Source organism: Hippopotamus amphibius, chromosome 2 (assembly GCF_030028045.1).
Source record: "Hippopotamus amphibius kiboko isolate mHipAmp2 chromosome 2, mHipAmp2.hap2, whole genome shotgun sequence".
Classification (NCBI taxonomy): domain Eukaryota; kingdom Metazoa; phylum Chordata; class Mammalia; order Artiodactyla; family Hippopotamidae; genus Hippopotamus; species Hippopotamus amphibius.
In genome coordinates, this window is record NC_080187.1 from 136,310,525 (window position 1) to 136,331,470 (window position 20,946).

The 20,946-nt window shown below is 41.0% G+C and overlaps 2 protein-coding genes across 7 annotated transcripts in view; one reads left to right on the plus strand and one right to left on the minus strand.

The window, feature by feature from the left end:
• Positions 1–20,946, minus strand: part of MCTP2 (multiple C2 and transmembrane domain containing 2) — a 235,841-nt gene that overhangs the window by 208,961 nt on the left and 5,934 nt on the right. The gene's annotated exons all lie outside the window — the stretch shown is intronic.
• On the plus strand, positions 3,680–4,084 carry LOC130844935 (iron-sulfur cluster assembly 1 homolog, mitochondrial-like). Its single transcript, XM_057721331.1, has one exon. It carries the CDS (start codon positions 3,695–3,697, stop codon positions 4,082–4,084), a length of 390 nt encoding a protein of 129 aa, XP_057577314.1. The 5' UTR covers positions 3,680–3,694.

Below are 20,946 nucleotides of genomic sequence, written 5' to 3' on the forward strand. Positions count from 1 at the left end.
TAAGACTTTTCAAGTAATCAAGACCCTGAAAATGCAAGTATCCTTACAAAATGGTCTTACAGCAAGAACCTAAACAACCGGGTGATTCCGGCTTCAAAGAAGCAATAGCAGCACATTTCCACATTTCTGATATGAAAATCTTGGGCCAGTCTCGGAATCCAGAACTTAAAATGTTAGAAACTGTTGTGTATTACGTAACAATCTAAATGGTATTTGAGTCAACATCCCACAATCAAACATAAGATTCACACTGCATGAGACACAGACCAAATAGCTTCCTAAGAGTTCAGGTCAGAATCTGCCACCAAATAAATTTTTTTAAAAACTTTCTATTTTCCCCGAAAAATCTTTCTGCTTTCAAGAGACTGATGAAGCAGCAGTAACAGCTGCAGGAATAGAAGAGAAACAGAAATAGATGTGGAATGTGAGCTTCTGCATCCTGACCACCCCCCCCACACACACACACCAGGCGCTGTATGCATCATAACATGGTATGAAGAACAGAGGGTTCAGGGTCCATTCTGAACAGAATTCTGCTAAACTCAGGTGACTTTCAGGACCACTGGCAGATTTCTCTCCTTTCAGCCTCCCTGTGCAGAGTTTGAGCCTTTTTTCATGGTGCATTTTTATTGAGATCCTGCAAACCTAGGATGCACTCTAGGCTGGGGGAGGGAGGCCCCAGAATGCACTGGGCAGGTCCCACAGAGGGACCAGGACAGCCATAGGATGTGCACAGAAAACACCGGAACTTCCATTCAGACTGATCTAATGTGTCCTCTTCATTGCTATTTTTGTGTATGTTTAATAATGTATGTACTCTCAGTACCACGGCACAGGTACATAATTTATAACTAGATATGGGGTGTGCCTGCTCAAAAAGTGTCTGCTAATAGGAGGTATGATCAAAAGAGCATGGGGAGAACACATCTAGAGCCCCTGGACAATGAAATCCTTTAATCTGCTTATAAAAACAAAAACCAAAACAAACAAAAAACCCCTGCAATACTAAGAAAAGAATTTGTTCTTCCTCTTTAGGCAATGACTATTTTCAGAACTGTGTCTCTTCTTTCAGAAAAAATGTATCAGGTAACAACATAATACAAACCAGACAAGCTTAAATAGGCAACATGCTTGTTTTGAAAAAAAAAAAAAAAAAAAAAAATCCAAGTGTGATTTAAACAGGGTTTTCCGTTAGACACTGCTGCCACCTCTGCTAAAGGGTGTTTCTCTTAGGGAATTTTAATTTCAACAAATGATGTCATTTGTCTCAAGTTTACTCTAACATTTACAAACTAGCTATGCGCTGCTTCCTGTTGCTTCCTCCCACCCATTCATATAATTTGCATTTTCAAAAACAGACAGGGATGCCTTTCTCAGACGCAGGTGATGAGGCAGAGGTAGGGGAAAAAAAAAAAAGATTTGCATCTCCTTTGAGAGAGGAGTCACTCATTACTAGAGCAGAAATTCAAGCTCACAACATTAAAATCAATCCACTTACCATAAAGTGGGGTTAGAGAAATCTGGTTCACTGAAGCCTTGATTTAGCTGTGGCATCATGAATAACACACAGGGGTTAGAAACCCTCACAAGATTGAAGCACAATGAAAGGTCACTATGCCGAGTGGACTATAAGCATTCTTTAAATGGTGACATTTCCAAAACAAAACAAGTTTTCTTTGAAATGCTTTCAGTTCACTGCAGTGAACATGCAGCACGATTGCAGATACAATACATACAGGAGATATGGCTGAATTTGGTCTGATCTATCTTATACTCTGACAGTTCTTTCAAATGGACTCCCAGAAACAGCTTCTCAAGCCTGACTTGACCTCTGGTATATTCATCAATTCAGCGGCCAAATCAATCAGAGGGATCTGCTCTCTTGAAGTGGGGACACACATGCATGGTGGGGGCGGTGGAGCCATTTCACAGAAGAAGAGGGACCACAAGAACAGACATCTAAGTGACAGGAGGAGGAGGAACACTGATTCTTTGGGGAAGAGGATTCCAGACAGAGGGGAAAGTCCATGCAAAGCCCAAATCCAGAAGCAGGCTCCCTGCATCCTAGGAAGAGCAAAGAAGTCAAATACAGCCAGACCCGCAGGATCCAGTGGGCAGTAGGAAGAGATGACATCAGAGAAGAGGCTAGCCGGACAACGACTTCAGGTTTTATTTTAAGTGAGCTGGGAAGTCAATGCAGCAGGGAGGATGGGGAGAGGAAGGTCAGTCACAGGATGGATCTTGTCTGGTGTATATTTTAAGGACATCGGGTGCTGCGGAGACTCTATCTCACATAAGAGTCGGAAGAGTGAGATCAGCTTAAAGGATCAAAAGTTCTCTGGTTTACTATTCCCTTTTTCATTTAGAGCTTTCTGGTTATTCAGATTTCAACAAAGCACATCCATAAACCCTACACCACATCTTACATTGTCCACTGCCTAGTCCATCCACACAGGAAATGAGAACACGAGAGAGTTACACTTCCTCTCAAAAAGGTCCTTTACTTCACTGAGAATCACCCTCACAGACAAGACATCAATCCCTGAGCCGGTTGCCTTCCTGATATTCACTAGTGACATTATAATAGCCTGTCAATCTAAACAACGCCATGCAAATTTTTGCAAACTGGGACATTTCCTTTTTGTCCGAAAGGAGCCCCATATTTTGTAAGGGGAACAGCTTAAGGACAAAGTACAGTATATCATTAATAAAAGTTATTCCTTCAACAGATATTTGGGGCGGGTAGGGGGGTGTATTTTATTCCTATCGTATGTCCTGGACACTAGAATGTGACTGTGAAGAAAAGACAAAACTCGTCATGGGACATTTAAGAAAAGGCAAATCATCCCTGCTAAAACTCACACTGTGACATACTTGCAGAGAGAGAAGTCCAGCACCAAAGTCAACAGAAAACATGTTCCCCAAGAACATGCCAGAGCTGCCAACAGTGCATTAATCCCCTACTGCCCGGTGATTATTTCTTTCATACCAGCTCCCCCGACTTCACTTTCTTCTTCTCCTCATCTCCCGAACAAAGATTACTGGAAGAACAAACTGTCAAACTGCCCGGCTTCAGGACAGCACCCAGCGTGGAGGTGGCCCCAGCCTCCCCTGGTTCTTCCTTAAAACCACCCAGCAGGAGCCCAGAGACCTCCTCCAATCCCTCCTACCAAAACACCCCAGGATTCCTCACCGTGTACACTCTCCCTACTTGGAGGTCTTTATCTAAATGGAATTTATCTCTACTCAGGGAAAACAGGTACAAATAAAATAAACAATTATTAAAATATGTCAGATGGTGACAAGTGCTATGACAAAAACAAAACTGCTAAAAAAGAAATTAACAGTTAACTTTCTAGCCATTTATATCTAAATGGTTGCTAATACCAAAGATCTCAGTCCCATAGAAGAAAATCTCTCTACTTGCAACTAACAAATCTAAAGAGATCTTCTAATTCTGTTTCTCTCTTCCAGTCTCCAAAGTGCCTGGCTGACCAAACCTGACACTTAGCAGTCTTCTGTAAAGATATATTATTAGAAATCATTTCAGTCAACAGTCTTGACTAGCCTGATTGTTTCACCAGGAAATTTAGTGTATAGCTATGAGGTGAAAATGTTAGGGAATGCGCCCACCGTGTCCATGGAGAGAGGCTGAGGTGGCCGAGCTCCGGCCCGAGGCACCGGGACAGCGAGGATGTTGGCTTCGTTAGTCCGGGCCACCATCCGGGCTGTGGGCAAGAGGAAGCTGAAGGCCACCCGGGCTGCCCTCACCGTGACACCTTCAGCAGTAAACAAGATAAAACAACTTCTTAAAGATAAGCCTGAACACGCTGGTGTGAAAGGTGGTGTCCGAAGCAGGGGGTGTAATGGCCTTTCCTACACCCTCGAATATACAAAGACAAAAGGAGACTCTGATGAAGAAGTTGTTCTAGATGGAGTTAGAGTGTTCACCGAGAAGAAAGCACAGCTGACACTTTTAGGAACAGAAATGGACTATGTTGAAGACAAATCATCCAGTGAGTTTGTGTTCGATAACCCGAACATCAAAGGGACGTGTGGCTGTGGAGAAAGCTTTAATATTTGACTCCTCAGGACTGCTTGGGCTGTAGGCCCCGGGAGAGCTTTGGAAGCTCTAGGGCTTATTGAAGAAATCATGTGACTGTCACGTGCTTAAGGTTTGTGATGTATGGCTGCCTTACAAGAAAAATAAAGTGATGCATTTGAAAATGAAGCCAGTGTGTTAGATTCCAGAAGAATTGATACTTGTGTTCTTTATAGGGGACAGAAAATGAGAATCCATCACTCTCTTTGGGTCATCTTTCTGATCTGTAAATAAAAAATTTTTACCCTGCAAGTCAATTCTCCTTCCTGCATCCCTTCTGTTAGAACTAGTTTCATGAAAGTTGCCTTCCTGGGAGGATTTCAGAAAACATATTCCTAACAGGTGTGCACTGTAGATCTTTTGAAAGCCTTGAATGTACATCTCCCAGTAAGATTGATGGCTTTTAAAATTCAGAGTCTGGAAGTCTTGGCTGCTGGTGTGATGTGTTGGTGCGTTGTTTTTCTACCCAAACTTGGCCCAGTGTTTCTCCGTTTTTATCCAAAATTTCCTTGTTAGATACCTCATTTGCTTACCCTGTAGCATCCCCAGCCATGAGATTAAAAGTAACGGACAGGGAGGGGCCGGGGGGTGAAGGGGAAAATGAGAGGAAGCGAGAGAGTAGCACAGACATATATATACTACCAACTGTAAAATAGTCAGTGGGAAGTTGTTGTATAACAAAGGGAGTCCAGCTCGAGGATGGAAGATGCATTAGAGGACTGGGGCGGGGAGGGTGGGGGGGATTCGAGGGGGGGGAGTCAAGGAAGGGAGGGAATACGGAGATATGTGTATAAAAACAGATGATTGAACCTGGTGTACCCCCCCCCCCAAAAAAAAAAGTAACAGACAAAGATTTCCTTGACCTGTAGTGCAGAATAGTTGAGTAAATACTTTACCCACCCGGTTTTAAATCCATTTCTTTTGCCACCCTAAGTGTCTGCTCAGAGATGGGATGTCAAGCCGACTTCCATCCTTTTAGTCAGAAGGCCTCTTAAAAGCCATCTAGCCGACCCCCTCAATTCTATACCTGGGGAAGCAAAACCCCAGGGGAGCTGAAGGGCTTTTGTCCTCCCCTACACTGCAGGCTAGGTAGGGGCAGAGCCAGAACCATGCACATCTTCCCCTCTTGTAGGTGACAGCCCAGCTCTGCACTCTGAGGAGATCGGTGAAGGTCAACGGGTGATCTGGCTTCTTTATCTGGTAAACGTTCTGATAAGATTTCTTTGTAATTTAGAGAGCATATTTAGCTTTATTTCATTTTGGGTGAGAAGAATCTTATTTTAAAGCCCATTTATGTGAATTACCATTGTGTTTCAGGAGGTGGGGAAAGAAGACTTTGTAGCAACCCAGAACTGTTCTCTTGGAATGCAGTTGTAATTGTGAAGCAGAACGAGTCCCAGTACCTGTACACTCTGGATCTTAAGTCCAGTTGCTAAAATTTTAAGCCTAACATTTTAACCTAACATTTTTATCACCAACAGTGTTCCTTTTGTCATTTAGTTATTTGATTTTCCTGGGTTTGACATATTAAGCGTTCTGTGAGATGACATATTTGCTTTTTTGGAAAGCCGATTCTTATGAATTGAAGTAGCTGAGTTCCTTTATGTTTGTCATATTTAATAAAATACTTGGCAAAAAATGCACTAAAACCTAGAGCAGTAGCTTTATGTAAATGCTCATGAATTTGTATTGTTAATATAACTGTAAACCCACTTATAATTTGTGCAATACTGTATATACGTAGAGATTGAGTTGCCAATAAAAAAAAAAAGTAGCCTCTTTAAAAAAAAATATTAGGGACTATTTTTAAAGTATTAATCAATGCTATCGACTGAAAGTTGTCTTTAGAAAGAGGAGGAAGAACATGTCTGATCTCCTAATAGGCGATTCAGAAAAGCTGTGTTTCCATCACTCTCAGCTTTGCCAGGCCTGGCATGACATTACTGACCTTTACCAAGCGTAATACATCTTTTATAAAAATGCCAGATTAAATCTATCTGAAAACTTCAAGCTTTAGAAAAATGATACAGTGACACTGTTGAAATTACAAACAACGCAACAGAGTTTGAAAATTCTCTCTGGTAAAGTCATTAGTGTCGAAATAAACAGTCATCAATCTCCTAACATTGTGCTCAATGATAAAGTAGTGTTTACTCTCATAAGGACAAGAATGACAGTTTAAATTCATTCACTCAACCAACAAATACATCTACAACTTAGTATTTATCAGAATATAAAATTTGTTTCCTTAACATGTCTATAGCTGAGTTTTGTTGATCTCAATTTCATCCACGTGTGAAATAAATGCTTCAAGAAAACACACACTGGACACGCGTCAAATTTCCAAATGAAGTGGGTAATTAGTTCAAGAATGATAAATACTTTTACTCTGTGATAATTATAGGCAAGCTCTGTCCTGAACAGTTTTTCTCTAAGAGTTTGCTGAATCCTCACAGCCATAATAAAAGTAGGCAAAATTACCTGATTAATATGAGAAGAAATCAAGGATTAGATTCTAATTAAGCAACTCGTCAGCTAGTAGGTGGCAGTACCAGGATTTAAACCAGCTTCTCTCTTACCGCAAAATCTCTGCTTACACCTTAAGCTACACTGCCATCCCCAACTAGGGATCACCAAATCTCTCTTCTGTGTAAATCAGTCAAAATTACAACATAAGAATTTAAAAAACCCCAAGATATATGATGGATGACATAATTATTGATGCATTAGAGTGGGAAAGTACAGAAAATGACAAAGGCTAATTACAAAGTGATGGGATTTAAATACCCTATGAAATAAGCAGCAAAGATAAACAGAAGCAACTGGAAAGTAACTGCAAGAATATCCAAATGCTATGAAGAAAGCACCTGCTGTCACCAATCCACCATCGAGGTACTGAAAGCTTTCTATCATGTCACCTGCCGTTGCCCCATCATTTCAGTGCACGCATGTGCAACCCTGATTTATACAGTTTGAAATTTGAGTCACTGAAGGTGAAAGTAAACAGTGTGCTCCGGAGCGTGAAAAGCCAGGTTAAAACCAGATGTTGGTTTCAACCCATCAATAAGCTAAAACACCACCAGATTTTTTTTTTTTTTTTTTTTTGGTAACTAATGAGAAAACTTTCTTTTACCACCTTTGGATTTCAAGGGTTACAACTGTATGAATACTGCAACAGAATTAGATCTGTGACATGAAAAGACAAGGAACTATCGTACTGCCCATATTTTTATGAGTTTAAAAAAAAAAACTGGGGCGCAATGGTAATGAGGGTATGATTTTTCCCCTGTACGTGTAAGCTCAAGGAATAAAATATACACTTATTCTCCTAAGGCACTAGTTCAGTAGGAGAGAGAGAGAAAGAAACAATTTCAATACAGAGTGACCCATGAGGTATTAAGGATAAGATGCTAATATAGTGTTTCAGATGGATCAACTCAGCATAGTAAAGGGCACAGACCAAGGAAATGGTAATTAGAATAAAGATGAGGGGACTGGTCAAGAAGCTGAATTATGTTATCTATTGCCTATATGTGCTGGGCGGGTAGGAGTGAGGCAAAGGCAGATGTCTGAAGTCTCTTGACCGGCAGCAGGGAATCCAGTGGAAACTACCAATAAACATGGGGAAATAAGCGCAAGAGCCATTTACAGAAAAGAAGATGAATTCCACACTGAATACCTTCAACTGGAAGGACTGATGAGTTATCAAACTGGACACAGACTACAGAGCCCAACTGGCTGCCCAGGTTTAGAGTTAAAAAAAGAACAAGGTTTGAATAGAAATGAGGAGGACAGGAAACCTCCTCCCAAGCCAGTGTGTAAAGTAAAAAGAAAACAGGATTAGGGACAGACCCATAGAGATCACACACGTTTAGTGGCAGCACAGAGAAAAGAGGACTCCTAATAAAAACTGAGCAATCTCCAGAGAGGCCCAGGAGAGCCAGGGAGGAAGAAGGGGCAGGACCAAGGAAGCTGAGAGGAAACAGGTTCAAAGAGGGAGAGCCCAACCATGTCAAATACTTCAGGGAAGTCGGCCGAAGAAAGCTAAGGTGCATCTGTTGTTTTTGGCTACGGCGAGGGTAGCAGAGCCCTTGGGAACACAGGTGCCAGAATGCAGAGCACTAAGAAGGCAGGAAAGCAAGAGATACCCTCTCAAGAAGCTTTGCTGAAGAGAGAAGTTCTCTGTAGTCTTATGCCAGTCACAATAATAAATAGTATCATTTAATTAAAACATGTTAAATTTTCAACATCAAACTCATAGATTAAGACTAAGTGAAAGTTGTAAATATATAAAATTCAGATGTGAATCGTAGACCCCTCAAAAATCTCACCATTTCCTTTTGCCTTCCACATTGTAGTTTTCATGTCTTATTTTGATGGCAGGCAATCCTACCTAGTCTGAAGAGACCCTGGATGACACTTACATCCTTAGATCACAGGTTAAAATCTTCAGAACTAGAAAAGATTTCAGCTGTTTTACTTTCAGGGATAAGAACACTATAAACCAGAGGCATGAATGGAAAAATTGTGATTTATTGTTCTCCTCCCTGTGGCACCCAGTGCAGAGATCAGCACTTGGCAGAGGCCTAATTAACATTTGTTAAACGGAACTGAAGATCACACGGCGACTTAGGATAGAGACTTGGCTAGGATCCAGCTCTTTTGATTCTCCAGGTAATATTTTTTTCCAATGACAATTCAAAAGGTTGTTTCTTCCGCCTATAGTAAACTTAAAATACCATGAGGGACTTCCCTGGTGGCGCAGTGGTTAAGAATCTGCCTGCTGATGCAGGGGACACGGGTTCGATCCCTGGTCCGGGAAGATCCCACATGCCACGGAGCAACTAAGCGTGTGTGCCACAACTACTAAGCCTGTGCTCTAGAGCCCGCGAGCCACAACTACTGAAGCCTGTGTGCCTAGAGCCTGTGCTCCGCAACAAGAGAAGCCACCAAAATGAGAAGCCTGTGCACTGCAATGAAGAGTAGCCCCCCACTCTCTGCAACTAGAGAAAACCCACACACAGCAACAAGGACCCAACACAGCCAAAAAAAAAAAAGAAAAGAAATTAAAAAAACCAAAAAAACCCCACCACGAATCATTAAGGAAATGTAAATTAAAATTACAATGAAATGCCACCTCACACCCATTAGCATGGCCACTATTAAAAAATAACAGAAAATAACAAGTGTTGGTGAGGATCTAGGGAAATCTGAATCCTCTGGGCACTGTTGGTGAGAATGTAAAATGGTGCAGCCACTATAGAAAACAGCATATTGGCTGCAAAAAAAAATTAAATACAGAATTACCATTTGTTCCCAGCAGTTCCACTTTTGAATACATATCCAAAAGAAGTGAAAGCAGGTACTTGAAGAGGTATGTGTACCACCACGTTCAGAGCAGCACCATTCACAACAGCCAAAAGATGAAAGCAACCCAACTGTCCATCAATTGATGAATGGAAAAGCAAGTTGTGACAAATTATTCAGCCGTAAAAACTAAGGAAATTTTAATAGATGCTACAACACGGATGAACCTTGAGGACATTATGTAAAGTGAAATAAGCCAGTCACAAAAGGACAAATACTGCATGATTCCACTTACATAAGGTACCTAAGAGTAGTCAGAGTCATAGAGACAGAAAGCAGAATGGTGGTGGTTTCCAGGGTCTGCAGAGAGGAAAAGATGGGAAGTAGTTGTTAAATGGGTAGAGTTTCAGACTTACAAGAAAAGAGTTCTGGAGATAGATGGAGGTGATGGTCACATAATGTGAATGTACTTAAAGCTGCTGAACTGTACACTTAGAAATGGGTAGGGTGGTAAATTTTATGTTATGTGTATTTTCTGACAGTTAAATTTTAAATAAGTTATAAAATTGATTTTTAAGCCTAGTTGGAGTGAATATATGGATCTATAAAGTGATATCTTTTAAGGGGATGTATTGGATAAAATAATAAGACAAGTGTTTCTGTAGCAGGGTCAAAATCTCAGATGATCATGGGTGCCACAGAAGGAAAACAGGAACACAGGCAGATGAGTCGTGGTGGAGGATAAGACGAGCCACAGAATGCATAGGACTCCCTGGGGCAAAGGTCTTCCTCACTGTGGCCAAGGGCTCTCCTCACACTCTGATTTTTCAAGAGATGCTCCCAGCCCAAATATCTATGTGAAATTTCCACATTTCCATACACCGTCAATGAAGCAAAAGTCACCCAAGAGCCACTATTTTCAGATCAATTTCCATACTTATGTTTCTTGTGTCAGTATATAAATATCCACGTATTGCTTCTAATTTGGATAGGATACTTGCTAAAACTTGACTAGGAGGATATTTTCTACTGCTTCTCCCTCTATAAATACTCAACACCAATTCACATTTAATAACACAACGAAGATCACTTTTTCCCCCCCGAAAGGATCGTTTTTGTCCGAAAATTGTTGGGCTATGCTGTCGATTTTGCTCTCTTAGTCCCTTCAGTTCTATAAATAAGCATAAAAATCAAATGTACTGTTTCAGGCCACATTTCTCTTAATTTTATGATTGTTCTCTGGGTGATCTCACCTTGCAGAGCTCATGGCGGTTAACACAACTGAGATACAAAGACCCTCCCTGAGCCAATAAAAGGAAAAATACACAACTCTCAGTCCCCATCGTGAGGTATAAATTCACTTAGATAAATTTGTTTTCAAGGTTATTCTACAGTGCTAGTTCTTTAGAGAGCCCAGTGATTTGCCTCAATGTGTTTTTAGATTTAGAGTATATTAAAGAAAATCCCTGCAAAAACACATGGTTCACAGCCTTCTCTACTAACTCCCTATACGTGCTCACCACGTGAAATTTTAAATTACCCCTTGATCACAGGTGAAGAATGGAATGCGTTGCACATTTTGCACAAGGTGACAATCAGGTTAATATAAAATATAAACGTATTACAAGCCTAGGAAATTTAGCACAGAATGCATATCATCTCAGTGATGTATTTGTAGAGATATACACACACGATGAACAGAAATATGAACCACTAATCTCCATTAAGGCCGCCGTTAAAAAATAATTCTCTAATGTTATGTATCCTCCTGGAAAATGATTATGATATAATTTTAAATGGAAAACACACAAACACTGAAACTGTACCTAATCTATGTTTGCAGCTCTGGAAAATGATGTGTAAGCATGGACTAGGCTAGAAGGAAACAGAAAAACTGATAATGGTTAGTTTTTTCAACATAGAGAATACTTGCTTTTTTCTAAATTTTTAGTTTGTACTCTCTTCAGTACTGACACCATGCTGTTCGTATAAGTTCGTGTAATAAATACACAGAAAAATAAAAGCAATGTGTACAATGATCTTTTGTGGATGTGTGTGTCTGTGTGTGCTTTCCACCAACATACAGAAAAAGTTCCATCCCAAATTATCTTGGATGACAACCAGGTTTCTGATGACCAGCTCGGACCAACTCATGGCAGCTGCCTGAAGAGCTAGTATTGCAAAGGATTCTGAGGCTCAATGGGCAACATGATGTCATCAGCATGAATATCTGCCTTGGGCTTTGGAAGGGGAGCAGAGGCTCTATGCGAGCTATTTGCCACCTCTGTGTCAGCACTAATATCAGAAACATGGTACCTGTCGAAGGACCAAGAGTATTCCACGGTTTTCCTTCGAACAATCAACTCAAGAGGCCTGGCCAACTCAAAACATGACATAGCTATTAGTTCTTCTCTAACAGACAATATAGAAAAGTCTATGCATACAGTTTTAGAATATTCTAAAAATAAATTCTTAAAAATGTACACAGTCACTTCATTGACATGGTACAGACATGTGATGGAGAATCAGGACAGATGTACTGCATCTGTCTTATTATTAGGTTGCTGTAATTCCTACTTATTTGCAATAAAATGTTTTCATGTTACTGCCTCTGTGCAGAACAGAAGCCTCCAAAGAGAGAAGAGCCTGAATAAGCATCTTTCTGCAAAACACAGGGTTTGAATAGGGTTAATGTTTTACTTAATAAATGGCTGCCTTCCTATAAGGTTGTAATTCTGTATAACCATTCTCTTCTATTGTGAAGGAGCAAATGGTACTGTTCTGTCCTTAGAATTAATCAACAAGAAATACAGAGAACCAGCTCAAGCCACTGTGGCAGGGTTGACACCACTGGGTGAGTTCCCTGACCCTAAAGGGTTCTTGATTCAGACACTTGAATCTTTGCAAAGCCTCATTGGCTGCTTTAATTCATTTTCTATAAATACACAAAACAATTCAAACTTCAGAAAAGATAGAAAAAGGCTAAAAATAACCTATATTTGAAAAGAATCAGACTGAAAAAAGAGGAAGCTCTAATTTCCAGCAGGTGTCTTGACACCCGTGGGCAGAAACTTGACCATGTGAGAACAGGACAGGCTGGTGTGTCATTTACAGAAAGCTAAAGGCATCAAGTGAAATCACACATGTATTAGGCATGAGAGAAAAGTTAAAGTAAGCTCCAGGCTCACCTACCCGGCCAGGATAATCCGAAAGTAAACACAGAAGAGCTCTTGTTAGGGGCAAAGTTCAGCTGACGTGGGTTGTGTGCCAGGAGGAAGGCTTACCAACCCACAGTGAACACCTGGCCAGGGAGAAGCCATCATTTCCAGGATGTTCAGTTTTACCAGGTCTAACATTAATGCCCGAATGAAGGAGAACACTGCAGCCCCAGAGCAAGGAGAAAAATGGGTGTAGCAAACATTTAGGATGAAGGTCTAGGGAGTTTCGGTTGGAGGCTGTTATATAATTTGTTCTCCCCATATATCAAACACTGGCTGTCTCAGGTCCCGGATCAAGCATCACTTCCTTAGCAAGCCTGACCCTAACCCTAACCCAGACCCTGAGCCTCTAGTATGAAGCTGGATTTCTGCACCACAATCTCTTGTCACACCTGACATTCAGTGTGGCCTTGATGATCAAAATCATCTCATCAGTTTGTTTACTTGGTCTCCCCAATCCACCTCCCACCCCCACACAATAATTAAGTCCTCTGAGGAGATGGGGCTGTATTTGCCTAGTTCATATCTGCATCTTCAGCACAATACCTGGCCTTAGCAGTTAAGTTTGGATGGATGGGTGGATGGATGGATGGATGGGAGAGGAGGGAGGGAGGGACAAACGAGCTCAGAGAGCAATTCCTTCTACCATTATCATGACTGAATATTTCCCAGTAACTCCAAGCCTGCCTAGAGAGCAGTATATTCCATCAACTTGAAAAGTCTCACAATGCTTAAGCTCTTTAATACATGTTTAATTTTTAATTAAATAACACTGGGAAATACATTTATTGCTCTGTGATAAGGTCTGTGAGCAGTTTCAAGTATCCTATACACAGTATTAAATCCGTAGCAAACACTAGTCCTGACACAGCCTCATTAGAAACCCAGCTGTCACCATGCTGAGGGTGGAGCATGTTTTATCTGCCTGCCCTTCCCCTCTGGTTTTCCCCATTCATTTCACAGTGGAATGATCCACTCCTCTTATCAACTTTATAAAATCACTGTCAGCAAGCTGACAAGGAAGCCCTTGAAATCTACCACAGGATGAAGCCCACATCTCTGAAACTCCACTGAAAGATCCTAGAACCAGGCATGACTGCAGAAGCCTACAAACCCAGCCCCTTTTCTCTAATCCTATCAATATTTGGATTTCAGTCATCTAAGATGCTCCTCAATCCTGAGGCTCCTGAAGACAACCGGTCTCCCCCAGCGTGTCAGGACCAAGTAAAGACAACAGGTGAGGCTTCCAAGATGCATTTATGAGGAACTGATTTATGTGCACCTGATCAGCTCTGAACTGAGCCAAATGTCCAAAACAAATGAGAGAAACTGCTGTAAATGAATTAAAATTCACCACACACACAAACACACACACACCAAGTACCAAGCCTTTCCTTGCCTGATAAAGGTTTCTAAGGAGGGATAAATTAGGAGTTTAGGATTAACATTTACACAATACTATATATAAAATAGATAACCAACAAGGACCTACCTGTAGAGCACAGAGAACTATACTCAATATTTTGTAATAACCTATTAGGGAAAAGAATCTGGAAAAGAACTGATACATATATATGTACAACTGAATCACTTTGCTATACACCTGAAACTAACACAACGTTGTAAATCAACTATACTTCAATTTAAAAATAGAATAAAATTTAGTTCAAAACAACTGTTAACATTTTTAAAAACTGTAAGAAAAAGGTTTTTAAAATACAGATTAATGATTATTTCCTACACTCATGTGAAATATGCTTTGTTTGAAGAATATATTTCTAAACCTCTCTGTGGTGCATTAAAGTGACATTTGCCCAGATCACAGAACTTTTTGTCTCAAAATACCCAAAGGGATTACTCACTCTCAGGATGCAGTCAGCACACATTACTATTTATAAAGCATTCCATTATAGCAGCATCTCTCAAATGAAAAGGTAAAGGACACGATTATCAATATTAAAACCATCTATCTTTTAGAAAGGTTACATCGAATTTTTTCGCCACCACTCTGATTCCATCAATGCCAATGTCAGCTCCATGAAGTGGCCACTATCATATAACAGCTTAAATTAATAATCCCCAAAAGAACTTTCCTAATTTTCTATAGTCTCTCAATCCATGCACTTTGCAATGCATTTACTAGAACATCAGCTAGAAAAAGGCTTGGAGTGATTAGAAATACCCAAACACATCTTCCCACTGAGCTAAAATACTGCAAGTGAATTCCTAAATATGAAGCTATCATGAGGTTCTATTAAGATGGGCAAACAGGACACATTCGAGGTCATTTCAGCTAAAATAAGCTTCCCCACCAGCAATGTTACAAAAACAACAGCAGCAGCTACTGTCGCTACTCCATACATGAGGTATTAAATGGTGCATCAGACATCATGTACTTTAAGTATATGGTCATTTAATCCTCATAACCCTATAAGGTAGGTACTATTAGAAGCCTCACTCACTGACCAGTAAACTAAGGCACAGAAAGTATAAGTAACTCGCCCAGCATCGTGCAGTCAATACATAGCAGAGCCAAGATTCAGGCCCAGCAGCCCAGTTCCATGTTCTTGATCTTTATGTCACCTTGTTCCGCCCAGTCTGTCACTTCATCTCCTGTTTCACAGTATCTAGTCCTAAAACATGCAGCATTGCAAAGGGTCCTTCTGCAAAGTTTCAGGAAGTTACACTCTGTGAAACGAACAGAGATAAACAGCACATCTCTCCTGATGACTTCCACAAGCCTTTAAGGGTCACTTCCCCTCCATCCTTCCAAACTCAGATCACATATTCCCTCCCCATCAGCCTAAACAGACCTCACCTGCCTTTAAAATCTTCTCTGCTCCCAAGAGGGTCCCACTAATAATCTTTTCACAAAGATGGATCTTGACCCTCCAAGGCGATAAGATTTTTGAAACTAGGAACCACCTTTATTTTCTCTATTGCCCCATATAAACAGGAAATCATAGCTAATGGATCCTTATTTGTTTCTTTTCTTTTCTTTCTTTTTTTCTTTGTAATCAGAATTGTAGGCATGCGAACCCAATAAAGCCATTGATTAGTTGTCACCTTCCAAAGACAGCCTTCCAAGGTATTCTTTCATCCATATATACTTAGGAAACATTCTCAGGTTTCCCCCAGGAGTGGCTGGGCTTTCATCAAATTATACTGTAATCACCAAGAAAATGCTAAATCCAGCACAATCAATAGAACGTGTACGTGACCAATAACCACTTTCTGTTCTCAAGACTTACTTAAAAATGCAAAATGGAAAAACACCTTAAAAGTGAAAGTAAAAAGCTAAGATTTAAAAAAAAAAAAAAGGAAGGATGCTGTCGCATCTCTAAAACAAATGGCCTCAAGGTGGGTAAAAAGGACTGAATTTGATAAATTCTATTGCTCCCTAAAATGCGTCTCCAGGTATTTTTTGAAAGACCGTCCTTTAGTACCAGCTCCTCCTCATGCTTCCTGCCCTACCCCTTGTTACTTTTATTCTGGTTGGAAGAAAATATAGGACAAACATCAGCAGTGCAGAGAGGGCTGATCTCTGGGGAAACGTTCCCACAACACTGTGGGCACTCACTCCCCCAAACCGCTGCCGGCTTCCTCCTTACCAAGCAGCCAGACTCCGTCTTCTCCTTGAATATCAGGAATTTATAAAGCACTTATTTTACACAAGGCACTCTGCAGGGACTATTATGAATAGCCACAGCCCCCCAAGGTAAGTATTTTCATCTCCATCTTACAAATAATGAACCCAAGCTTTGAGAAGATGGAGTCCTACAAATGGCAGAGCTGATATTGGAGCAGGAGTCTGTCTGAATTCCAGACCCTGGCTCTTTCCAGCAACTTGCGTCATGGTGAGTTAAGGGAGCCACAGTGGGACCCCATAGCCGGCCTACTGGGGTAGAGGTTTCTGAAGTGGTCCCACCCCACGCCTACTTCATTCGAGGTGGCCTCCAAGAAGGCTCACTAAGGAGACAGAATCTTGGAAACTTTTCTCTCCTTAATCATTTCAACTACCAGGCACTGTAGTGCCACTGTACCGTTTCCGGATCTCTAACGGAGAAGATGTTTGGATGGTAGAATCTGACAGTAAATCCCGAAGACTTTTTCAAAGCTTTGAAACGTTCAACAAACTCAAACTATTTTTAATATTCTCATGTCCAAGGATGACCTTCTTTAAATGACATCTTAAATACAACAAAAAAAGGCCTGTTATCTCACCATCCAATTAACCCTGGCAATACTTTTTCAAGATATGCCTTTAGGAAATTGTAATTGTGCAGAGAGGTACGCGATGAAAAGTGACTCAGCTCAGACTAGACCATTTCCATAAAGTAACCACTAGTAAGTTTCTAGCGCTCATTTCCAGAACAACAACAAAAAATATACACACACACATTTATATTCTAGCACACAGTAACAGTATAGATGTGTGTATGTAAAAGGGCTTTTGTTCTATACTATTTCATACCATGCTTTATCACATAATGTTAAAAGCACCAATAAAACCAATGCTTTATAAGTTCTAAGTCAGTTAGCTCAGACTCATAGCCACTACCCAAAAACAGCATTTAAAGGCCGGGGCTGGTTTTTGAACTGGCTAGGTTCAGGATGTTATTATAAGCCAGAAAAACTATCAAAATCACACTGACAAACATCCCGAACTGGTCAGCAAAATCTGCATTAAAAAAAAAAGTTTCACCAAAGCACCAACTTATCTTTCATTACATATGAATGTCTGTATGGCTTCTTATTGGAATGAATACAGATGACCCTAATGAGTGTTCTGCTCAAAAGAACAGAAGACTGTGCACCGAACGTCAGTTTGCAGGGTGCGGGGGAGCTTTCCTTACACCCTCTCCATCCCCTCTGCCACCACATCAGCTTCAGCATCTGCTATCACATTTCAGGAGGCCACAGACTCTACATCCATTAAAGGAGGGATCCTAGTCCTGGGACCTATGTCAGAAGCCCCCATGGGGATAAGCAGAATGTCCAGCACAAGTAACTCCAGTTTCTCCAAGATCACATCAAACAAAATATCATCCTCATTTGCATACTGTGGACCCTCAAAAGATCTCATGAATGAATAACAAAAAAGCACCTAGATTCAATCAGTTGCACCACAGGAATTTTATCTGGGTTTGGAAATGTCAACATCTGCATGTGTTTCAAAGCTTACATCAATTTAAAAACACAAAAACACTCTGAGGTAGTTCTCCTGTGAACATTTGGGAATTACGCATGGTGTTTAGATGGAAGGGACCACCTGCTTTATTCCACAAATCCATTACAGTTACGTGTTTTATGCATCACTTGGGTCAGATAAAGGAGAGAGACCTTTCCAGAATACCCAGCTTCATGTTTTCACAATCTTTGGGCAGGAAATTGCTCTAAAGTGATATATCTATAAGACTATGCCAAATCCATCTCCAGAAGAGGGTCAAGCAGGATTCCAGTGATGTAGCTTTGAAAGCAGCCCCCAGGGCAAAAGGTTTCAACTCTGCCTTCATCCTGGGAATGCGCGGAGCAGCTGCTTCCAACCCCAGGATGCAGGGAAATTCCTGGAATCTTATTTGGAACAGGTCTTGCAGAGTCTCTGGTCTTGCGGTTAAACAGCTTCGCTGGGAAGCAAGGCAGAGTGGAATGGCTGAAACAGCACTGGCTGGAATGGAATAGTAGGGAAAAAAGTAAAATTACACCCAATTGGGTAAGCCCAAACAAGTTACCGGGCTTCTCTGAGTCTCAGTGTTTTCTTCTATTCAATGGGGATGACTCCTACCTAAGAGGGTCCTTGACAGGATTAGAGTAAATAAGATAAAGCTGCCGCTTAATAGAAGCTCAGCAATGGCAGGCAGCTGGCACAATAAGGGAGATATACAGCAGCTGAGCCTGCATGCCCTGTAAGCTAGAAAAAGCCAAAAATTTCTTTCATTAAGGAAAAAAACGCTATCAATGAAAAGGCACATATTGGCAACTGAACCCCAAAACTAAGCAATAAATGAGTGATTTAGGATCTTGAGCTCATGTGATAAAGCCAGAAATGACACAAGACTGGAAGTTGGAAAGAAAGTAGTTAATAAAGCAAATGAATATTAATCTGTTATCAATGACCAGGGCCATGCCTCTGTGTTTAAACTTGTGTGTGTGTGTCACACGAAGAGTTCATGACATTTAAAAACAATTCCTCATGTACATTTTCCGCTCTGCTATGTCTTCTGGTTCAAATATTAACACAGAAAACTTCCTGGGAACCTTCTTTCTCATTCTTGGCTAAAGCTAAGTATCTCTGTGCCAGTTCAACCACGATTAAAGAGAATGGAAGAAATCTCAGAGAAATTCTACCTGTTTCAACAGGTCTAAACTGCTGAAGGCAACTTCTGCCAAAGATTCCTAACAAGGTCAACAGCACTAAAGTGCGCAGAAAGTGCATGACAAACTAAAGAGGAGATAAGGAAAAAGGGGGAGCAGAGGGGGGGTTTGCGGAGCTGGTGGGGGGTAAAGAGTCTGAGAAGTTGGAGATAGTGAATTACAGGGCCTGGTCCAGCAATAGACAAGTAACTAGAGAACAAAGAGTAACAGATACATTTTACCAGACAGACTGGACAGATTTTGTTACCAATGTGTGAGGGTAAACAAGCTTTCGGCATCTCTGGGCCCCAGGTTGCTGTGAAGGGCCATCAGGAGGTGAAAGCGCTGACCCTAAAGGCATTTCCAGACTACAAACCTGGAAAGCTAAGCTAATTTTATATATTTATATATAATCATTCACATTAGGCAAGACTATCATAGCAATAATGTTGATTATTGTTCAAGGAATACAATGTTCTATTCTGACATACAACCTAAGTTCTCAGACTAACCCTCAACATCTTTCACAATGCTAAAAAGAGTCCTCCCACACAACCCTAAACAAAAAGTATTACACAGTCATTATTTTTGTTTGTTTCTGGTTTGGTCTGAGTTGGGGGGAAGGGGGTTGTTGTTGCGTCTTTTTTTTTTCTTTGTTTGGTTGCTTGTTTTTTGTGGGGTTTTTTGGTTTTTGCATTCTGGATGTGAACACGGTCACAGTCACACAAATAAAAAAGTTGAATACTTTCTTTTGGGTTTTCCTGATCAGTTCACAGACCTCTCATGAACGTTATCTTTTATTAGCTGGCTTTTAATGGACAAAGCAGGCTATTCTAAACTTTCAGGTGCTCAAAAGCACCCATCCATCAATTTCTCAAAAGGACCTCTCTGTTCTTTCCAAATCTTCCTCCAGGCTGACGAGCCTGCCCATCCTTCCCGCGAAGCACTGGCACCCCTGCCTCTGGAGGCCGCCCATCACTCCTTGACTCCTACAACCCCCTGTGCCTTATCCTTAACTAACAGCACACTTTATCCTACTCACTTGTCAAGCCGTCTGACTTCCCCTCTAGCCTCTAAAGAGACAGGGAGCTCTCTGCTTTATTCCCAAGGAAAACTCTAGCACACAGCATGTATAATACACACTCAATTAACAGCTTTTGGATAGAAGAACAAATATTTATTTATTTCAGGTACTAACACATGTTTTAAACAAGGCATCAGTTTAACTCTGAGCACCTAAGAAAACTTATATCTTCTACCCAAAAATGTATCTTGTAACATTTGTATCAGTAGCAGCTACCAAACAGCCCTGGCCAATCTATATGACATGTACAACCTACATATATGTATGCATGTGTGTATGCATGTGTATGTGTGTATCTGTGCATATGTGTGTATATGTACATATATGGCCAATCTACATATGATTCATCTACCATAAACATGATACCCATAAATGGCAAACGAGTGCTTTTAATAATACAACATAACAAATTAAGAGGAAAGATGGTAAGGCATTTTAACTTGTGACAATAAGATGGGCTCAACATCTGAAGACCAGCTTTCAGCAAGCCCCTTGTCATCCTTCTGCCCGGCCTGCTTTTCCACATTGAGGGCCTCCTCCCACGAGCCCGAGCTCAGGCTATCAAATGTGCAAAAGGCCAGAGGGAGTGGAGGATTCATCTCCACCCTCTAAAGAATGCGTGCAAGTAAACCTTTTTCATCGTTCACGTCAAAGGAGTTGGAGTGCGGTGCTACCTACCCAGAAGAAATACCCACATTTGCTCTGTGGCCTGCTTCTCCTTGGGAGGCAGAACTATTCAATTGTTGATATTATTCCATCCATTGAATGACTCAGTCCTCCTATCAGCTGCGTTATTCTATCAGTCTACCCAAATCACTCCTCTGGAGCCATCCACACATTTCAAGCTCACCACATCCACGAAACTCCCGATTATTCTCTAG